This window comes from Xenopus tropicalis, chromosome 1 (genome assembly GCF_000004195.4).
Source record: "Xenopus tropicalis strain Nigerian chromosome 1, UCB_Xtro_10.0, whole genome shotgun sequence".
NCBI lineage: Eukaryota > Metazoa > Chordata > Amphibia > Anura > Pipidae > Xenopus > Xenopus tropicalis.
In genome coordinates, this window is record NC_030677.2 from 44,170,174 (window position 1) to 44,191,507 (window position 21,334).

Consider the following 21,334-nt stretch of genomic DNA (forward strand, 5'->3'; position numbering starts at 1 on the left):
TTAAAGTTTTCATTATAGTAAAAATGTTTTTCAAAATGGCCTTTCCCTTTAAGAGATAGTTATACTCCTGTGTGGATTACTTCTGATATATTTCAAACATGTACTTTCCATTTATATAAATAGGAAACAAATCATATCTGTAATGGGTGCTTGAATCATTACTACAAGTAGCTGTCATCAAAACCAACCTTGTGCCATAGCCCTGACAAATAATGACATTTGAGAGTGAGAGGAATCTTAGTACAGGTATAGGACCCATTATCCAGAATGCTCGGGACCAAGGGTATTCCGGATAAGGGGTCTTTCTGTAATTTGGATCTCAACACCTTAAGTCTACTAAAAAATCAATAAAACATTAATTAAACCCAATAGGATTGTTTTGCATCCAATAAGGATTATTTATATCTTAGTTGGGATCAATTCCATGGTACCGTTTTATTTCTACATAGAAAAAGGAAATCAGTTTTACAATTCTGAATTATTTGATTATAATGGAGTCTATGGGAGACGGGCTTTCCGTAATTCGGAGCTTTCTGGATAATGGGTTTCCGGATAAGGGGTCCGATACCTGTATTACTAAAATTATAATATCAAGTGAGTAGACAACAGCAGAAGTAATAGAAGGACAAAATCATGAGAAAGAGATGAATTGGGAACCTCCAAAGCCTTATTTTTTAATTAAAATTTCAAAACATTTACAAGGGATAAATATTTCTTAAAATACAAATCCAGTTCACAATGTAAACTAACACAGTTGTTTTAAAAGCAGAAACAAAATAATAAAAAGGGGTAAAAAGAACAAAGAAATAATAATAAGGCAAGAAAGAGAATAATGAACAATGAAAAGGGTATGAAGCCTACATATAGGATCCATTTGCTGTTTCCTTTCTGAGCTGAATGACAAAGGAGGTCTCTATGGCACATTCTTGTGTTTATGTGATCCTTATCTGATGCAGTATCTGAAAAAAAACACTTCTTCATTAAGTTGATAAAAATCTACAGTATTGAGTGTTTGTTTATATTTAAATATATACCAGGGTCGCTGCTTCCATGAGACGAGTTGAAAAACTCACCTTAGGCAGCAGTGCCCCCAAAGTTACCAGGGGTGACAAAAAGCAAAATGAAAAAAAGACGCGAATTTCCGGTTTTTATAACAGAAATTTAGCTCTGCTAGTGCAGAGATCACAATTGCGCTCCCTACACTAGTGATGTGGCCCCCCCTAGACCCCCTCCGGTGCTGTAAAGGTAATCACGTGGGGGTGCTCAGGCAACCCAGGGGCCAAAAATGCCCCTTATATACACTTGCTAAGGAGCCCAGCCAAAATAGGCTTCCCATGAAACTAATACTATCTTTCTACTTTCTAGCTGAACAGACAATAATTCATCCAAGATTAATATGCAAATAATAAACTATTCCAGCAAGAATGAGCAGGACTAACTGGCAGCAACAGTTGCTAGTCTGTTACCTGGCGCTACCTCATTCAGGTGTTCCCAAAACATTTTTATGGTTATAAAAATGCCTTCCCCTAAGATCAAGTGTTAGCAATAAAGCAATGGCATTGGAAGCCACAGGGCTTTGGCACACAAGGCTTTTTGATGACTGCTAAGAGCAGTAATGTCCTAATATTTTGTACATTGTAAGGTTAGGAAAGAGTCCATGCCAAGGCTGCAGCGTGTATCCATAAGCATAATAAATATGGTATGGGATCCCAAGAAAGTTCTAAATTACAGAAAGGCAATCTCCCATAGACTCTATTTAAATCAAATTAGCCTTTTTTTTTCTTTAATAATAAATCACTACCTTCTATTTGATGGTACCTAAGCTTAAATACATATTGGGGGTAAAAAAATCGTACTGGGTTTATGATGTTTAAATGATGTTTTTGAGTTTTAGAGCACAAAGAAAATCTGTGTTTGTGCACCTCTGCACCCTATTGAGGCCCCAGTTGATGCAGTGTCATGCAGCTTCATAATAACTATGCAGTAATAATAATAACTGAAATAATTTACCAAGAGAATAAAAGCAAATGAAACACAGAGCACACAGATAACAAGGGAGAGGGGAAAACTGAAAGTTATCACTACACTTCAAGTTGCTTTATCACTAACAAAAAGCTGAATCTTCCCCCAAAGCTGCAACAAACAGTACCACAGGCTAAAATGTGTACCGCTTTATTGTGCAAGCAAAATAAATGACATCTGTAGTGGATAAGATTTGAATAAAACAAGGACCATAAATGGCAGTAAAAATGTTTTTAAAGGGCCTTAATTAGAAATAACTACTTTATTAACAATAAAGTGATTTATTAACCTTTGAATTAAAAAAAATCATTTTTTTTCACAATTCAAGTTTTCTCAAATGTCTTTTATTCATTTAGTGCAAAAAACCCTAAAACTTGAATGTAAAAAGTCAATAGGAGTTGTCCTAGACAAAGTCAAGCCATATAGGAAGCAGAGCAGACTAAAGTAATCCCATAGCAAGGATATTCAATAATTGGCTTGGTTTGCAAGAGTTCTGATATTGTGATCCGAATGGTATCCAAAGTTGATGAATGCTGCAATGGATCCAAAATGCCAGTTCACATGGGATTCTCAAGGTAACAGGGCAATTTCCACATTAGTTTCTCATAGTTGGGCCTTATACCTTATTCTAGATGTGACTGTTAAATAAAGATTTACACTGATTAATCCTTAGTTTTGGAATAAGCACAATAGTGTTCTGCATATTGTACCCGTATTCTGCCAACAAGCCATACTGTGCAATCTTTATCCATTAAAGTAAGTTGACTAAGTTTGTTGATCCCAGAGCAATTTTAAGTCTTTGATAAAATGTCTTTATTCTTTCCATTTGATCCGGCCAATCCAATATGCAACGTGACTTGAACATTCCTCTTCTTAGGTGAATGGTGTGATATAATTTGTAATCTGGGATGTCTTCAAGGAATATAAGTATAATGGAATCACGGTTTTGTTCGATGGCTTGCTGGAAAGCATGTTGAACCTTGAACCTTATTGAAAAAAAAGTAGATGAGCTGTAAAGATATTTTACAACTTTCCCACTACAATTAGGCTCATTTATTAAAAATGGATTTCATGGCATTTTCATTTCAACACTAAAGGGCCATTTACTTACCGCACAACAGTGTGTAAAGTGCAATTTTGAGAACAATCTGCATTTTTATTACCCACTTGCACTAATATTGTCATGGCTGGCCGATTCTTTTGGCACAACTGTACTGCAGCAATTAACACAGGCCGCTGTAAGAAGCTATTGCCTGGTTCTTAAATGGCATTAGGTCCAGGGTTCTCACAGCCACCTACATGAACTGCCCCAGCATCTCCAGTGCTGAAACTTGGGAAGGCCAATGTATTCATTTTCATATTTGATTATTTCCTGAATCTCGCTAGTGACATGGCCGTATTTTTATATATATAGGCACCCAAGGTCTCGGGAACTTGGTGGGGGGGGCAGCCTTCGGGTGCTTATAAAAACAATCATTTTTTAAAAAAATTTAAATAGTTTTCAGAGTTCAGGAAACTGTAAGAAAGCAGGATAAATGGCGCAAGACATGACAGTAGCACAAAGCAAACATGTTCTGTAAAGGAAGGCAGGCAGACTGTCTGCTGCTACCAGAATAACAATACAGCTGAAATAAAGGAACACGGTGCAGAACTATACACTGATTTCCATTGAGGGCTAAGTTCAATTTTCCAAGTGTGTTGCTAACCAAATAGATTGTGCCAGGGAAAAAATGTTGAGTTGAAGGATCTTAGTAATAAAACACAAAATACTGTAATAAAAACTTCTGCTAGGGAACATCCGTTTTTTAAAGATCAACTCCTCTCCTACCCTAGGTATTGCTCTTCTCACATTCCAGAAAATCATAAATCTACAGTTGCTGATAAAAAAGGGGGCATAGTTAAGTGGTGACAGTCAAATACATAATGATTAAATTGTGTGCATTTGATAGGTATACATGGTCAGGCCGGGCTGGGATGCAAAAAAGGCCCTGGCATTTCAAGTACACAGAGATTCAAACAGCCAACAGCCCACTAACAGATACCCCTCTGGCATTTGCTAGAATCTGCAGATTGCTAATCTGGTCTTGTATATGGTTGATGTGCACCAGCATTTCAAGTACCAGTATTCACAAGCCATTTGCTTAATGGAGAATGCTGCCGCAACCAATAGTAAGGTACATTTACTACACTGACAAACACTAATGAGTTAGTGCATAACAATAGAAACACTTAAAAAGTAAAAAGAAATGGAGATAATATCATTCAGCATTTAGCATACTGTGTCTAAATACTAGCCACTACCCATAATGCAATGTAATATGAAGCTGATCGATATGGCTTAACAATAACTTGATATTAGCCAATATTAAAAGGCCAAGAACAGCAAAAAAAATAATCTGTTTGTGCTGATAATACACTTATTATTTATTATCCAGTAAGGGACAAAATATTTGCTTCAAAGTCAAAGTCCTATAATTAATTACATTGCTCACCTGGTTCTGATATCTGCAAACATGTTTAATCTATTGCATAACTGATGATCTGTAGGCATTTGCTTACAGAGACTCAATTGGGCTCTAGATAACACACAACCAGGCATTGTCTGTATCCTGTACACTGAAACCAAAAGCATTTCATATTATTTAAATATTGTATTTTCTAGAATTGTATCATCTAGTATCTGATAGAGCAGCGGTTCTCAACCTTCCTAATGCCGCGACCCTTTAATACAGTTCCTCATGTCGTGGTGACCCCCACCATAAAATTATTCCTAAGACCATCAGAAATAGGTGTTTTCCAATGGTCTTAGGCGACCCGTGTGAAAGGGTTGTTCGACCCCCAAAGGGGTCCCGACCCACAGGTTGAGAACCACTGTGATAGAGCCTCATGGCAGTCAAAGGCTGTGAGAACTTCAGCAATAGCTTGGGGGCTAAAGACTTGTTACTGCATTTATTGAAATTGTAGATAATAATCGACTGAAAACTGTGAGTTTGCTTCACTTACCTCCTGCACCAAGAATCATTTAACAAATTTCGTGTCACAACAAAAATAATCTTTCTACTTCGGTTTATGCAATCGACAAAGGCAGACAGAGTCGACGTGCCAGCTTCAAGGTCCCTCTCTTCAAAGCAAAACTGTAACTTACTGCCGGCGTTCTTTTCAAGTGGAATCAAATGATTTTCAACCCAGGAAACATCATTTTGGGCATGAATAATATAAGCATCATAATCAAAGTTTCTTTTCCTCGGATCAATTTCTTTAAAGCCAAGGATCCTGTTGATGGATACTGTCCAATAAAAATGTATTCGCCAACCTTGAAACTGTATTAGTAAGACTGACAATATAAAAACCAGCATAAGGCTGAATGTAGATACAAAGAGTCGAAAAGGTGCCAGTTCCTTGCAGGGAGAGCTATCAAAATTATCTACAGGATTTCCATGGTACCGGGCTGGGGTATTGCATATATATTGTGAGTGAGCAAGTGGGACGCTTGTGTTAGTTGTATTAAGCCAACTTGCAAACCAAGCTATACTTTCACAAGTACAATCATATGGGTTTCCACCCATGTTTAGATATTTCAGGCTACTAAAAACATTTTTAAATAAATCTTGTTCTACTGATGTTATAAGATTTTTATGGAGATCCAATAAAGTAAGCGAATGTTGATCATCAAACACAGATGGGGGCAGTATGTAAACATTATTTTCTCCAATGTCCAAAACCTTCAGTTTGCAAAGTCCCTTGAAAGCATTAGCTGGTATCTCATCAAAGCCATTGGATAACAAACTGAGCTTCTCCAAGTTCTTTAATCCCTTCAAAAACAAAACAGGCCCACCAGGATTAGCCTCTTTCCACAGTCGAGCGAGGTTGTTGTGCTCAAAACTAAGAATTCTTAAATTGGAAAGACTTTCAAAGACATCTTCTTGTATGTTTGCAATGTTATTATTGCTGAGATCCAAAACAGTTAAATTCTGCAGAACCTTGAAAGGTGAAGGATTGAGGTCTCTGAATGTTAAGGCTGTCTTTCTAAGGTATAACTTACTGAGGCTTGGAGCAAAAATGAAAGAATTGCTTGTGAGAGTAATTCTTCTGTTGTAGGAGAGATAAATCATTTCTATATTAGCAAGGCCTTCTAATTCATTACCAGAAACTTCTTGATCTATCTGGTTGAGCCCCATATCAAGTAGCTGCAGATGCTTCAAGCATAAAAATGCTCCATTTTCTATTTTGGTCAATCCAGTTTTGGTGAGGTTGAGATGATACAAAGGTGACTTTGACAGCGATAAAAATGTTCTGTTGGTAAGTGTATGCTGTTGTAATGTGGAGTCACTTAGGCTTAAATTGGTTAAACTTGTTAGACCAATAAAAGTATGCTCCGTAATGGAAATTATTTTGTTGGCTTCCATATTTAAGTATTGCACATTGTGCAACGACTGAAATGATAGGTCATCAAGTTTAAGATTTGAACTTAAAGATTTTCTTAGATTCAGAACTCTAACCTTTGACAAACCATTAAATGTTTTGGGGTTTACATGAGAAATGTCATTATTCTCTAAGTTCAGTATTTCTAATGCACCAAGGGAAACAAATGAATCGTTATCGATTTGTGACAAACTGTTTCCTGAAAGGTCCAGCACTGTTAGATTTGTGTCTGCTAATCCTTTAAAGGTTGTATTACGTATTTTTGAAAGTCTTATATTATTTAGCGTAAGGTTGCGAACTCCAGTGTGCGCTAATTCTGAGCAGACCTGTTCTGTCCGCTGAGGGTCCAATTGCGTATTTTGAATGACAAGAGCAGCAAAACTTCCAATTGCTTGAAAGCAACCTGGATTGATCTACATGAAGACAAATGAAAATGGTTAAATGATGGCTAAGAATTGTAGTTACCTAAACATTGATTATTTATGTTAACTCTCATAAATGGAAACAAAAATATTTGTGATTAGTTTTCTCATGTAATTAATCAAATACAATGAAAATCAGCAGGAAAAGGTGCATTAGAGCAGTGTTGTCCAACTTATTATATGAAGTGGGAAAATGATTTCTTGTTCAATGAATTTGAGAGATTATATTAAAATATTGATTATACACTGAAGTCCATGGAGCAGACTAGGGGCCATAAAAATCCCTTGGAAGACCACATCTGGCCTGCAGGCCATATGCACTAGATAAGCTATAAATGGAGTGCATTGGGCACAAGTGGATCTTGGTTAAATGGGAAAAAGAATATTTTTGTCATAAGTAGGTACAGTTTAAGGATTACTGGTGTCTAGTATCCCCCAACCAGGACATAAATACAGAATAAATCATAGATAGTTTTACGGTGATTTTCTTAGACTGACTTTGTGTTTCACAGCTTTATTTGTAGACTTTACAAGGGCAAGGAAAGTTTATCCGTTAGATGAATTACAGCTTATAGAACATGTATATCTTTATTACTGTATATACTGCAGGCTGGCAGTCTGCTACAAAAAGCACCAATCTTACATTAAATCTGTGTACATATAATTCAGGATTCAGTGCCTTTCTGGTCAGTTTCACTTCAAGGAATGGAAAAAATAGGTTATTTGTTTGCTTTGGTTTCCATCTGTTGGAAATGGGAACAATGTCAGTAAGTTTCACTTCATTAGGTATCTGTTATACATGTGGGTAAGAAAGATAAGGAACTGAAGCCACATTAGGTTTGCTGAATGGAGATGGAAAGGTGACAAGTTTAAACAAACTGTGGTTTTACTGTGAAACATAAGACAATTTGCAACCAAAATAAAAAAAGTTAACCCATAATCTTCTACATTCCAAGTTAGAAAATAAGGACATCAATACCCTGTCTTTCCCAGTCACTCCCATGATCTGCCCAAAACTTTCCAGTGAGCCCTGCCCCTTTTGGATACTTTTGTCAATAAACTAAAAGGCTAGGCTGGGTTATAAAATGGAACATACAGGTAAATACAGAGTCAAGACAAGAGCACAATTAATTTACACTGTATATGGTGGCACTGTGAGCCCCCAAAAGGACTAAGCTTTTGTTAAATTACAAATAGCACCCATCAGTAGAAAGAGATGATAATTATGGGATTTGTAATGTAAAAACAGTTGGGAGTCACAGGTTGAGTAACCCTAGTACAGTAGGCCATATATCATATGGTTTTTCAGCTACTGCATGCGACTAGCCAGAAGCATGTATAACAAGTAATCTGAATGTCTATGACCATGGCTTGTAAGCAAGTGTGAATTCCTTGTTTTTCTGGCATTGTGAAGCAATTATATGCTTATATGCCAGAAGACAGGAGAGGCATGCTTATTTTACTGAAAAGGAGTTTTTAGATGCTATTAACTTAGCCTAACAGGCCCTAATTTATAATAATGGTGGCCAACCCTCTTAGCTCTATACAAAAACCTAATCTTTCAAAACTGGAACTGATGAGGTTTAACAAGATAACAGGGTCTTACAGCTTTCAGTTTATAGGTACATCTTTGCTATGCAGCCTGTATGTACATCCAAACAATACACATAAGCAAAACTTTACATGTTCTTAGCCATAAAATCCTAATTTTCTTGTTTTGAGAAAAAATACAGTTTTATCAAGTCTTTTACCATGTTAAAATCATAAATTGTACAGCTGTGTGCACTTTGCACATCAAACTCTGGCGAGATACTTTGGTAACCCTTAGGGGCAGATTTATCACACAGAAAAATTCACCCACTTTCTATTCATACTTATGGGATTTTTAGAAGCGTATTTATCGATATAATTAGAAAGTTTGTGAATTTTTCTGCGGCGAGCTCTCATCTCACATTTTGATAAATATGCTGCTTCTCTGCTTTTGCCATTTCTTGAATATGTTGTTTTTGGAAATATGTTATTTTGATGAATTTCAGAAGAGGTATTTTTATGTATGGTATATATTACATAACGGCAAATACTTACCTCTGTCAAAGGGTTTGAAGACAAGTCAAGCTTCTGGAGGGAGGTGTTAGCCAGAAATTCAAATGCTTCTTTATTTAGCTTAGAAATCTTATTAGAATTCAAGTAGAGTTCCTTCAGATTGTTCAGCTGTTGCTTATTTCCTAAGGCCGTGGATATCATTTTGTTGTGGGACATATCAAGAAAGAGTAAATTCTGTGTATATGATTAAAAACATGGATTAGATAAAATGGAAAAGAAATATCAACATCACTTAATTGGATTGTGTTTAAAAAAAATGGACTGCAGTATCTTGTGTTTACTATACAGGTATGGCATCCATTATCTGGAAACCCGTTATCCAGAAAGCTCAAAATTACAGGAAGGCCATCTCCCATAGACCTTGTTTTTGTATGTATGTATAACTTTATTTATACAGCGCCACAAGGGTACGCAGCGATGTACAATCTTACAAAATACAAAATTACACACAGGAAGGACAAGTGATATAATAAATAAATACAATAAATATATATATATATGCACAGGGAATAAGTGTGGTATGAGACACAGTAGGAAGGAGGTCCCTGTCCCGTAGAGCTTACAATCTAAGTGGTTGGGTAACATACAGGCACAAATTGGAAGGTTTATTTCCCTTTTCTCTGTAATAATAAAACAGTACCTTGTACTTGATCCAACCTAAGATATAATTAATCCTTATTGGAGGCAAAACAATCCTATTGGATTTATTTAATTTTTAAATTATTTTTTTTAGCAGACCTAATGTATGGAGACCCAAATTGCAGAAAAATCCCTTATCTGAAAAAATCCAGTACCCGAGCATTCTGCATATTTGGTCCCAAACTATACTTTGCATTCCCAATAGGCATAATTAGTACAATGTTATTCTGTTAGCACCTTTTTTAAGCATAGAGAACTTTCTGAATTGCACTCTACCAATAAGAATAGGAAGCAGAAGTTCATGTTATTGAGTCCACTTTCTTACCCCATATATTCAGTCACTATGGAACAAAAAGAATTATTAAGAATCCACTGCAGTGGATTTTTTTTAATCATAGTTACCATACAGTATATTTTGTTATGCAGTATGGGCAATTTCAATTATACTGTCCATGTTCTTTCTTCGGGTGGGGGCAGATTGCATTCGAGGTGGCCATACACCAGGGTTGCCCCACTGCTGCCCCGGGGCTCTGCACCCCCCAAGGTACCCCCACCGGCTGCATCCCCTGCAGGGGCCCCCTCCCAATGTCCTTCCCTGAGTGCACATAAATGAAACATGAGGACACCGGTGACCAGGGGAGCGGCAACATGCATCGGGTCTGGGCCCAGTCCGACCCTGCTATACACAGGCCAATTCTAGAGGATCCACAGCTTAACTTGTGCTTCCCCATGAATGGCCAAATCACACAATGTATTTTACTGGACAGGTTGGTCACAGTATGACCACATTTGCTAATTTGGGGGAAGGCCATCTCCCATATTTAATCAAATAATTCAAAATTTTAAAACATTTTTTTCTTTTTTCTCTTAATAATAAAACAGAACCCAGTACTTGATTCCAAAAATTATATAATCAAACCTTATTGGAGGCAAAACAATCCTCTTGGGTTTAATTAATGATTTTTATTAGACAAGGTTCTAAAATCAACCAATGCTACATCACTGTGCACTGTGTGCAATAATTTCCTCCCTTATTGGCATAAAAGGTAACTAATGCATTAAGGCAATAAATGCTTTGGTTGTATTAGTCCTTGCATGTGGCTGCTGTACTAATTACTGGCACAACTATGCAGGAAAATCATTATGAAAACTTCAGTTTGCAGTCTGAAAAGATAGACCACCCCATAAATGCTGAGAGCTACTTCAGTAAAAGCTCTCACTGAAAGGATTGTGGGGTGTTTCTAAAACATGGCACCAAGGTCTTTATATTAAATCTTTTTACCATTAGATTGTAACCTCTTTTAAGCAGGGCCCCTTTTATCGCCTATATTATTTAGTATTTGTATGTATAAGAAACAATTCTGAATGGTGCACACACTCTATAGGCCAGATTCATCAAAGTTCGAATTTCGGATAATTAAACGTACAAGTGCAAAAAAATTGTATTAAATACGAAAATTTCTGACGTGCGTTGATTGTGCGAAAAATCGTATCGTGGTCGTATGAAAATATCGCGGTACGATCCGAAAGTTACGAAATTTTTGTATCCAAATGATCGTAAACGACGCAAAAAACTCTCTGACTTTGAACCTTCAGTGCATGACTTGGGAAGCCTCCCATAGGACTCGATGGCACTCTGCAGCTCCAAAGGAAAGTCACGATACGGAAGCTTGAATGAAGAACAAAACTTTCATACTCATTGTGACAAATACAATTTTGTCGCACAAATTGACGCAAAGCACGAAAAAGTTGCGAAAATTAATGAAAGAATCGTAGAAAATATGCACAGTTCTATAAATTAGAAAAAATACGATATTTTTGTAATGGTACTAATTCATACATTGATAAATGTGCCCCTCACAGTAAAATACCTGTGCAGTATCAAATCCAGCGGTCCTCCTACAACCGCACACAAAGCTGAATCTGCCTTTGAAACATTTGCATTCTGTTCCACTAAAGGTGGCCATACCTGGGCAGATTTAACCTGCAGATTCAGCCCCTTCAGGCCAATTTGACAGCTTATTTGCCTCCAACAGGCCTACCCCAAAAACTGCCCAGATGTCAATTGGGCAGGTTTGGTTTTCCCATTGAATTGAAGATTGCATTTATTTCTTGATTTGGTCCTTGCCCCAACGGCCTGTATGCCCACTGTTGTGATTCATTTGTTTGGCCCGAGGGCCAAAAGATCGGATCAGCCCGATACCGCCCACCGTAGATTCTTAGGCATTCTAAGGAAAGATTTGCTTGTTCGCGTGCAGATCTTATAATGTATGGCCAGCTTAAAGGACAAGGAAAGGCAAAAATGTTAGGCACTCCCAAGTGACTTTAATCGCTTACCTTGTACCCCAGGCTGGTGCCCCTGTTAGGAGAAAACAGCACATGCCCGGGGTACCTGCAGTGATGCGTTTCCTCCTTCCTGCTTTGTTTTGCCGGGACCCCACGACAGGCGCATGCGCAGTAGAGTGAAAAGCCGACTTCTCTGTTAAAGTTCCACTATTCACTCTACTGCGCATGCGCGCACACCCGAACCAGGAAGGAGGAAGCGCTGCAGGTACCCCGGGCTGGTGCTGTTCTCTCCTAACAGGGGCACCAGCCGGGGGAAAAAGTAAGCGATTAAAGTCACTTGGGGGTGCCTAACATTTTGGCACCCCCAAGTGACTTTGCCTTACCTTCTCCTTTAAAGCTCCAAACAAACCAACTGGCTGCAGCACTTGTTGTATAACTTCAGCACTGGTTACTTTTTCAATTTATTTGTCTCTGCCAGTGTTTGTATGTAATTTGTATATCAAATGTATACACTCTTCAGTTGTACAACTCTGCAGAATATTTTGACACTTTATAAATACATAATAATAATAAACATGAAGAGTAGCTCTTACTACTACTTTTAAAATAAAAAAAAATCTATTCTAATTATTTTAAATAAGGAAATAAGAGAAAAAAATTGCATACTTTAATACAAAAGAGAAATACGAACAGGAACCAACACCTGATACATTAGCCAAGAAGAACTAAATGTGATATTACAATTGCATCTTTTCTCACATCTTAATGGAGGGAGCTAGTCGGGCACATAAAGATGCTTGGAGACGCAGGCACTCCTGAAAGAATTATTGCTTCCAGTTTAGGTTTTTTTCACAGGCTGGGTGTTTTAGCATAAATATTAAACCCGCACAGTAGCTCTAAAGATTTCTCTTCTGGTGGCACTGATGGTATCATTTGCCTTCTTGCACTGCTTGGCTACTGCTGACTAAGGTATTGGCAGAATCAGATGTATTTATAAGAGAACATAATGTCATCCTTATTAGGTATGTTTCAGAGCTTCTGTATTTGCAGTTGCAATGTGTTCCACAAATAGCTATTACTGGGGACTCAAAAGTCCCTACAAATATACTACAAATGACAATTCAAGTTTGCTGAGAAACAACTCAACCTCACTCCACAATAGTCTGGGAGTGTATACACCCAAAAGAATTCCAAGGTGTCAGCACTATCCAGGCTGAGATCTAGATTCCCAAGCGAAGAGGGTGCAATTATCATTAAACAGCTAGATACAGTATATAGGTAGCTGAGTAGCCTTCATAAAAAAATAAAAGAGGATGGGTGGAGATCCAATAGAATTGGACCCCAAGGCACAGCTGTGAGTTGTCCATCTATTATACTGCTATTGATAAGTCCCACTGCCTGGTTGTGCTGTGAACTGTCACTGTATGAGTCAGAACCACCAGTGCCCAATATATTATTTATACACAAGGAATATAAATACGACATGTTTTGTCTGTTGCACCATGCTTATAAAAGTATAAGTTCCATGCAGGATGCTGCCACTTTAAAGAGCAATTTGACAAAATTGGAAAACTGGGCAGCAAACTGGAAAATTAGGTTCAATCTGGACAAGTGCAAAGTTATGCACTTTAGTAGAAATAATATAAACACAAACTATCTACTAAATGGCAGTTTGTTGGGGGTATCCTTAATGGAGAAGGATCTGGGGGTTTTTGTAGATAACAAGTTGTCTAATTCCAGGCAGTGTCATTCTGTGGCTACTAAAAAGTTCTGTCTTGTATAAAAAAGGGCAAAAAAAAACGGAGCTTCCATGTGAAGCAGCATAGGTGGGTTTTCACGGTGAGGGCAGTGAGTTTGGGAAATGCCCTTCCTAGTGATGTTGTAATGGCAGATTCTGTTAATGCCTTTAAGAGGGGCCTGGATGAGTTTTTGAACAAGCATACTATCCATTGTGATACTAAAATCTACAGTTAGTATTAATGGTTGTATATATAGTTATGTATGTGTTGGTATAAAATAAAACATTTCATTTATTTGTCCCCAAAAAACTTAAAATTGCATTAAAACACACCTTCAGGGAGCTTCTCTCTCTTCAACCTCTGCTGGCAACTGAACAGTGGGCGTGTATTTTCTGTGCTGCAATCTAACTTCTGCACTTGATTTTTCAGTGTGCAATAATCAGTTAAACATCTTAGCAGCAATTTTATTTCATTTACTGTATATACTCGAGTATAAGCCTAGTTTTTCAGCACCCAAGATGTGCTGAAAAAGTTACCCTCGGCTTATATTCAAGTCGGGTGCCAAGGGTCCCTCCAGACTAGCACCCTCTCTCCTTTGTGTGCAAATTAGGCCACCCACAACCAGACCCTCCAGTGCCCTGGCCTAGGCTCCCAGTCGCAATACTTAGTTCCCCTTACACCTCCTCCGGGACCGGGTCTGCTGCCAGTTTGCCAATGTGCAATGAGCCTGGGGTAGTACTCATATTGTTTTTGTTGACCCTCTTCTCCTCTTACAGAGCTAGTTTACTGTTTTTCTTTGAAATAAATATTTAAAAACATATATCCCACTAATGCCTCAATTAATGTAATTTTATTGGTATTTATTTTGATTATTGAAACTCAGCAGTAGCTGCTGCATTTCCCACCCTAGGCTTATACTTCAATAAGTCAATAAGTCAATAAGTTTTTCCAGGTTTCTTAGGAAAAATTAGGTACCTCGGCTTATATTCGGCTTATACTCGGCTTATACTTGAGTATATACAGTATTTGTCCCCCAAAAAAATAAAATCGCATTAAAACACACCTTCAGGGAGATCCTCTCTCTTCAAACTCTCCTGGCAACTGAACAGTGGGCCTGTATTTTCTGTGCTGCAATCTCACTTCCTGCACTTGATTGACAGCTGCAGAGCAGCCAGGAACAGATCCTGATAGCTGGCTACACTATGTGCGTTCACTTGCAATCGGTACAGGGTCCTGGGAGGTATTAACCAGGTACATGGGTTGGCGGGGGCATCGGGAATTGTATATATACTCGAGTATAAGCCGAGGGTGACTTCTCCAAGCAACTAACTATACACACATACAGTGGAGGAAATAATTATTTGACCCCTCACTGATTTTGTAAGTTTGTCCAATGACAAAGAAATGAAAAGTCTCAGAACAGTATCATTTCAATGGTAGGTTTATTTTAACAGTGGCAGATAGCACATCAAAAGGAAAATCGAAAAAATAACTTTAAATAAAAGATAGCAACTGATTTGCATTTCATTGAGTGAAATAAGTTTTTGAACCCCTACCAACCATTAAGAGTTCTGGCTCCCACAGAGTGGTTAGACACTTCTACTCAATTAGTCAACCTCATTAAGGACACCTGTCTTAACTAGTCACCTGTATAAAAGACACCTGTCCACAGAATCAATCAATCAAGCAGACTCCAAACTCTCCAACATGGGAAAGACCAAAGAGCTGTCCAAGGATGTCAGAGACAAAATTGTAGACCTGCACAAGGCTGGAATGGGCTACAAATCCATTAGCAAGAAGCTGGGAGAGAAGGTGACAACTGTTGGTGCGATTGTTCGAAAATGGAAGGAGCACAAAATGACCATCAATCGACCTCGCTCTGGGGCTCCACGCAAGATCTCACCTCGTGGGGTGTCAATGATTCTGAGAAAGGTGAAAAAGCATCCTAGAACTACACGGGAGGAGTTAGTTAATGACCTCAAATTATCAGGGACCACAGTCACCAAGAAAACCATTGGAAACACATTACACCGCAATGGATTAAAATCCTGCAGGGCTCGCAAGGTCCCCCTGCTCAAGAAGGCACATGTGCAGGCCCGTCTGAAGTTTGCCAATGAACACCTGAATGATTCTGTGAGTGACTGGGAGAAGGTGCTGTGGTCTGATGAGACCAAAATAGAGCTCTTTGGCATTAACTCAACTCGCTGTGTTTGGAGGAAGAAAAATGCTGCCTATGACCCCCAAAACACCGTCCCCACCGTCAAGCATGGGGGTGGAAACATTTTGCTTTGGTGGTGTTTTTCTGCTAAGGGCACAGGACAACTTATTCGCATTAACGGGAAAATGGACGGAGCCATGTATCGTGAAATCCTGAACGACAACCTCCTTCCCTCTGCCAGGAAACTGAAAATGGGTCGTGGATGGGTGTTCCAGCACGACAATGACCCAAAACATACAGCAAAGGCAACAAAGGAGTGGCTCAAGAAGAAGCACATTAAGGTCATGGAGTGGCCTAGTCAGTCTCCGGACCTTAATCCAATAGAAAACCTATGGAGGGAGCTCAAGCTCAGAGTTGCACAGAGACAGCCTGGAAACCTTAGGGATTTAGAGATGATCTGCAAAGAGGAGTGGACCAACATTCCTCCTAAAATGTGCGCAAACTTGGTCATCAATTACAAGAAACGTTTGACCTCTGTGCTTGCAAACAAGGGTTTTTCCACTAAGTATTAAGTCTTTTTTTGTTAGAGGGTTCAAAAACTTATTTCACTCAATGAAATGCAAATCAGTTGCTATCTTTTATTTAAAGTTATTTTTTCGATTTTCCTTTTGATGTGCTATCTGCCACTGTTAAAATAAACCTACCATTGAAATGATACTGTTCTGAGACTTTTCATTTCTTTGTCATTGGACAAACTTACAAAATCAGTGAGGGGTCAAATAATTATTTCCTCCACTGTATGATAAGACCAGCTAACAATGATGTTGCCAGGTTTCCAAGGTTTATCAGCTTGCCCTAATGCCAAATAAAACCTGTATATATATATATATATATATATATATATATATATATATATATATATATATATATATATATATATAAAATGACATGTTTTATTTACAGAATGATGTAGAAGTGCACAATGAAAACCACTGTATGTATGAATATTTTCTAGGAGGCTGTGCTAGTTACAAACCAACTGGGAGGGTACTTTTCATCTTTCCATCTGTACTGTATCTTACCTCTAGCTTTTCAAAAGGGTTTCCATCAATATTGCTTATCCCATTGGAAGCCAGATGAAGCTCACTTAGGTGGACGCAAAAGGTAAAATCATTTTCTGAGATCTTTGTAAATTCGTTATGCTCTAAATTCAAGGTTTTCAGCATTAGAAGCTGTTTACACAGGGCTGGCTCAAACTGATGAAGAGTATTAAATCCAGCATCGAGTCTCTCAAGTTGGTCATATACAGAAAGATTGGCAGCAGGCAGTTTCTTTAGTTGATTGTGAGAGAGGTCTAGTGCTTTAATGTTTCTTGGGAGATCAGAAGGGATGGCAGAAAGTTTCAAGTGACTGCAGTCAGCAGTGAGGTCCTCTGTGATCTTACATGGATTTCCAGCCACCAGAGACATCCCATAAATCGCGTACAATATGTGTAGAGAAAGCCATAATTGTCCCATTTCATTTCTACAAAAAGAAAAGGTGAACAAATAATAAATGAGTTGTTGGGGTTTGGAATTAAACATCTGTCTGGTTGTAAGGTCTTGATCACACCAGTAACCAGGCAGCTTACAATGGAAGATTTTCCAATGGGGCCTTTATTTTTACAGTACAAAATAAGAAAAAGCAGAAAATGGAATTCACACATACAATCTTGTGCTTTGCTTGCAGAGTTAGTGGCCCTGTTTCACAGTTTCAGGCTGGAGCAGAACAGAAAAGTGAATGTTTAAAAAAAGAAATAGCAATGCCAAAACACAATAGGGGTCATTTTCTTTCCCCTAGACCTATGTACCTCCTCCTGCCCCATTCAGGCTGACAATCCTTGTGGGTCCTTAGCCTTAGGCAGGAGATTAGTCACCTGCAATAGATCTTCTCTACTGTGGGCTACTAATCTCCTTACTGCGGCAACTAATCTCCTTCAAATGCTTTCCCACTGGCAATGAAGTAAATCGCAGGTGGGAAAACATAAATGGTACTTGGCTTTTCTAAACTCACACAAAGTTTCCTTGTGAGGCAGCTTTGGGCAACTTCAGAAAAACAGTGCAGCATATATTTTCCCACCTGCAATTTACTTGAGGAGATTAGTTGCCGGTGGTTAATCTCACTTACCTGAATCAGCTGTGGAAAGGAATACGCGGCACTTCATTTTCCAAAGTCGCACAAACTTTCCTCCTTCCTAACTGTGGGTGACTAAATTCACCATGGGCCCCTACACTAGCTCATAGTAACACTTTCACACAGAACATAACACGGCAATTACAAATACAGGGGTACTTGGCACAGAAATATGACAGGGCACACTTTGTAGCACAACAAAAAGGCCTTATTTTCTTCCATTTAGGTACATCAGACACTTGCATACACAACCAAGAAACACATTTAGCAATGAATTTAAATGTGTAATCTTTGTTCACAGTCCCCTACTGTGAGAGCTTAAAAACTATGGCACTTCTGGGGATGGTAATAAAGGGCACCCACAAGGAAAAGAGGTAGGAAATACATATTATGTCATAACTGTTAGATGTTCAGCAGACATATTCTGTACATTATAGGAAAAGGTGGAAGATAGAAAAATATTGCCCTGTCTTTACAGCACCTAGAGTTGTCAGGCACAACCCCTTGTGACACTGTCAGATGCAATTTGTGCCTTCCAATTAATGAGTATGCAGTACAAATGGGCCCCTTCTTGCCTAGCTCTTGCTCTGTCTGTTTAAGCTGCTAGGATGTTGGCCTAATGGGGCTGATGTGATTATTTGGTCTCTAGATAATAATAGATATCCCTTGCAGACTTGTCTGAAGAGAATCATATCCAAGCCCCAATGTGAGTCCCAGTCAGATATTGCTTTTAAACATGCTCAGAGTGTCAGAGGATGTTCAGCAACAGGGAGGGCTACAGGTATTGCTTATGCAAACAGAGGACAGCCTGACTTTTTTTTACACCATTCCTCAATGTCTGTTCCTCATCTGACTTCTGTGCATCTGGACCTGTGTCACCCTGCTGCCTGCTGTGTCACTCCAACCATGTTCTCAGGGCTGGCTGGCAGAATTTCCAGTGTCTTACTGTATGCCTTATTCTCTGCTCTCAATACACTGCTGGGATTTGAAGGCAAGACATCTGCAAGGGGGTTATGGTGTAGGCCTGCATCATGACCCCATTTTTATACTTCCTACCAGTCCCGCAACAGCTTTACCCCCAATAACCTACAGTACTTTGGACTTGGTAAAGCAAATGCAAAGGCAGCCCTGTTTACAAGCCTTTTTACTGCAGCTCCATATGCTCCATTGTTAACCCAGCCCTGCCCTCGCCTTATTCTGCAATCCACCCTTTCTGGTATGTATTTTACCTAGTTGAATTAATCAGGCCCAGACTGGCAATCTGTGGATTCTGGCAAATGCCAGAGGGGCTGCTGTAAGCCGCCATAGTCAGTGACTATTTATTGGGCTGGTGGGGGCTGTTTGGGCCTCTGTGTACTTGGAATGCCAGGGCCTGTTTAGAATCTCAGTCCAGAACTGTAATTAATACACCCCAGCAAGGAGCTACTCACTGGGGGGAAGCAAATAGTTAAACTACGTTACCATGTTACGTCTTCCAAAAACAAGTAAAACTTTTCTTTTTTCCTCCCCTTTAATGAGACTAAAATCAGCAGCTCCTTAATGCAGAGATAAGCTGGGTGCAGAATATCACCTGCCAGTCACACATTCCTATTGAAATCTGCATTAATGTGGTCTCTTGGTCACGTGAAAGGGAAAGCAGATCTGTGTTTTTCTATCATGTATTTATCATTTAATGTAGGGCTATGCATATGAAAACAGGATTAGCAGTATAGTTTTTGGAGGGGAAAACTTACAGATTGTTGCTGGGGTTTCTGCAGATGGCAGACGCCGATTGCTTCTTTAGTCTGTAACAGAGGAAAAAGTCACATTGCCGTCACTGTGCTTCATGGGAGACTCCTCCTGCTATAGGAGTGGCTGGTTGTGACTCATGAATGCACTCAGTACAGGGAATATCATGCAAAACAATAAGCTGGGCTCCAGCTGGTAAAACAAGCTTGCAGAATACATACATACATGCTGACATGCAGTCGCAAACTCACAGCTGCAAAACTTGATGCTAAAAGCAGTTCTTTATTTTTTCCGGTTCCTCTATAGCTCGCTAGCAGCTCTGTCCTCCTACCACCACAGTATGGTTTATATTGGCTCCCCTGTGTAGTACATCATTTCCCTTTTATTGCTTAGAATACCATTTGTGTCAAGCTTTGCTAAGCAACCATTGATACTAGTTTTTTTATCATTAAAAATCTGTAATGAATGTACAGTATATAGGAATATTCATTAGAATATTGTACATAATGACACAATCATGATTAACCAATTTATGATTTTTTCTTAAATATACTAATAATCATAGGGAATAATGTGAGAAAAGCTTATGATTAGTTGTGGCTATTTGCATTTTTTTCTGCGATCTCACAGTGTTAAAAAATGTAATCCTAAATGGCAGATTTATGAAAATGTGAGTTTAGAGCTTAATACATAAAAACTCACCCACGTTCTATTCATTCCTAAAGGATTTTAAGAAGCATATTTCTAAATGTGTCAAAGGTAGAGTTTGCCAATTTATAAATACGGTTCTTAAATCCCATAGGATTGAATAGAACGTGGGTGAGTTTTTTACATATTAAAGCTCTAAACTTACATTTTGATAAATCTGTCCCCTAGTTTTGTAGGTAAGATTTCATTGGTGACTTACATATTAAGAAGTCCAAGTTTCCTTCATCCTACTGAATTCTGACTTTGTTCCCTTCCATACAGTTAATATATATCAACTACAAATCTCAGAGATCTAATAATATTTTTTTTGCTAACAAACCCTGTATGTAAGCAGAAGGATCTAGGAGTTATGCATCACTGCTGACTATGACCAAGATGTGGAATTACTAGTCTGGCAGGCTATAGTACAGAAAGGAACTCTGCTGTATATACATATCAGTAAATATTGCTCTTTTGCATCTTCTAACTCGGGACACCATGCAGTATTTCATTAGAAGCAAAACGGTAGCAAAAGAGCAACAAGGAAATTTGTGTTTGACATAGGGTTGCCACCTTTGCCTGGTTATAAACCTGTACAAAGAGTCATGTATGATGACGTTGGCACTGTGTGTCACCAACGGCATCATGCAAACCGCTGACATCATCACGTGATGACATTTCTGGCCGCGCGATGATAACAGGGGTGGGGTTATTGGGTCCACCAGACACAAATGAAAGGATTTCTGCCCAGTTTTTAGAATGTTGGAAAACTGTGCTGTCCAGGACAAAACTGGGCATGTGGCATCCCGAGTTTGGTGACAGCTAATATGCATGGCACATGGCTATAATTAGGATGTTTATTAATGGAGCAAAAAAAGTTGACCTCTGTTTTTAATGGTTTAAATCTGATACTTTAGTTAATACATTTGTGACATGAAATAAGTTTGAGTAGGCAG

The 21,334-nt window shown here is 38.6% G+C and overlaps 1 protein-coding gene across 1 annotated transcript; it reads right to left on the reverse strand.

Annotated features, from left to right (window-relative positions):
* Positions 1 to 647: 647 nt before the first annotated feature.
* Positions 648 to 19,823, reverse strand: tlr3 (toll like receptor 3). The gene is made up of 5 exons (XM_002934402.4): positions 19,697 to 19,823; positions 16,874 to 17,315; positions 8,952 to 9,143; positions 5,026 to 6,857; positions 648 to 3,008 (listed from the first exon to the last, which is right to left on the reverse strand). The coding sequence occupies exons 2-5, from the start codon at positions 17,306 to 17,308 to the stop codon at positions 2,774 to 2,776; spliced, it is 2,694 nt and encodes an 897-aa protein (XP_002934448.3). The 5' UTR covers positions 17,309 to 17,315; positions 19,697 to 19,823; the 3' UTR covers positions 648 to 2,773.
* Positions 19,824 to 21,334: the final 1,511 nt, after the last annotated feature.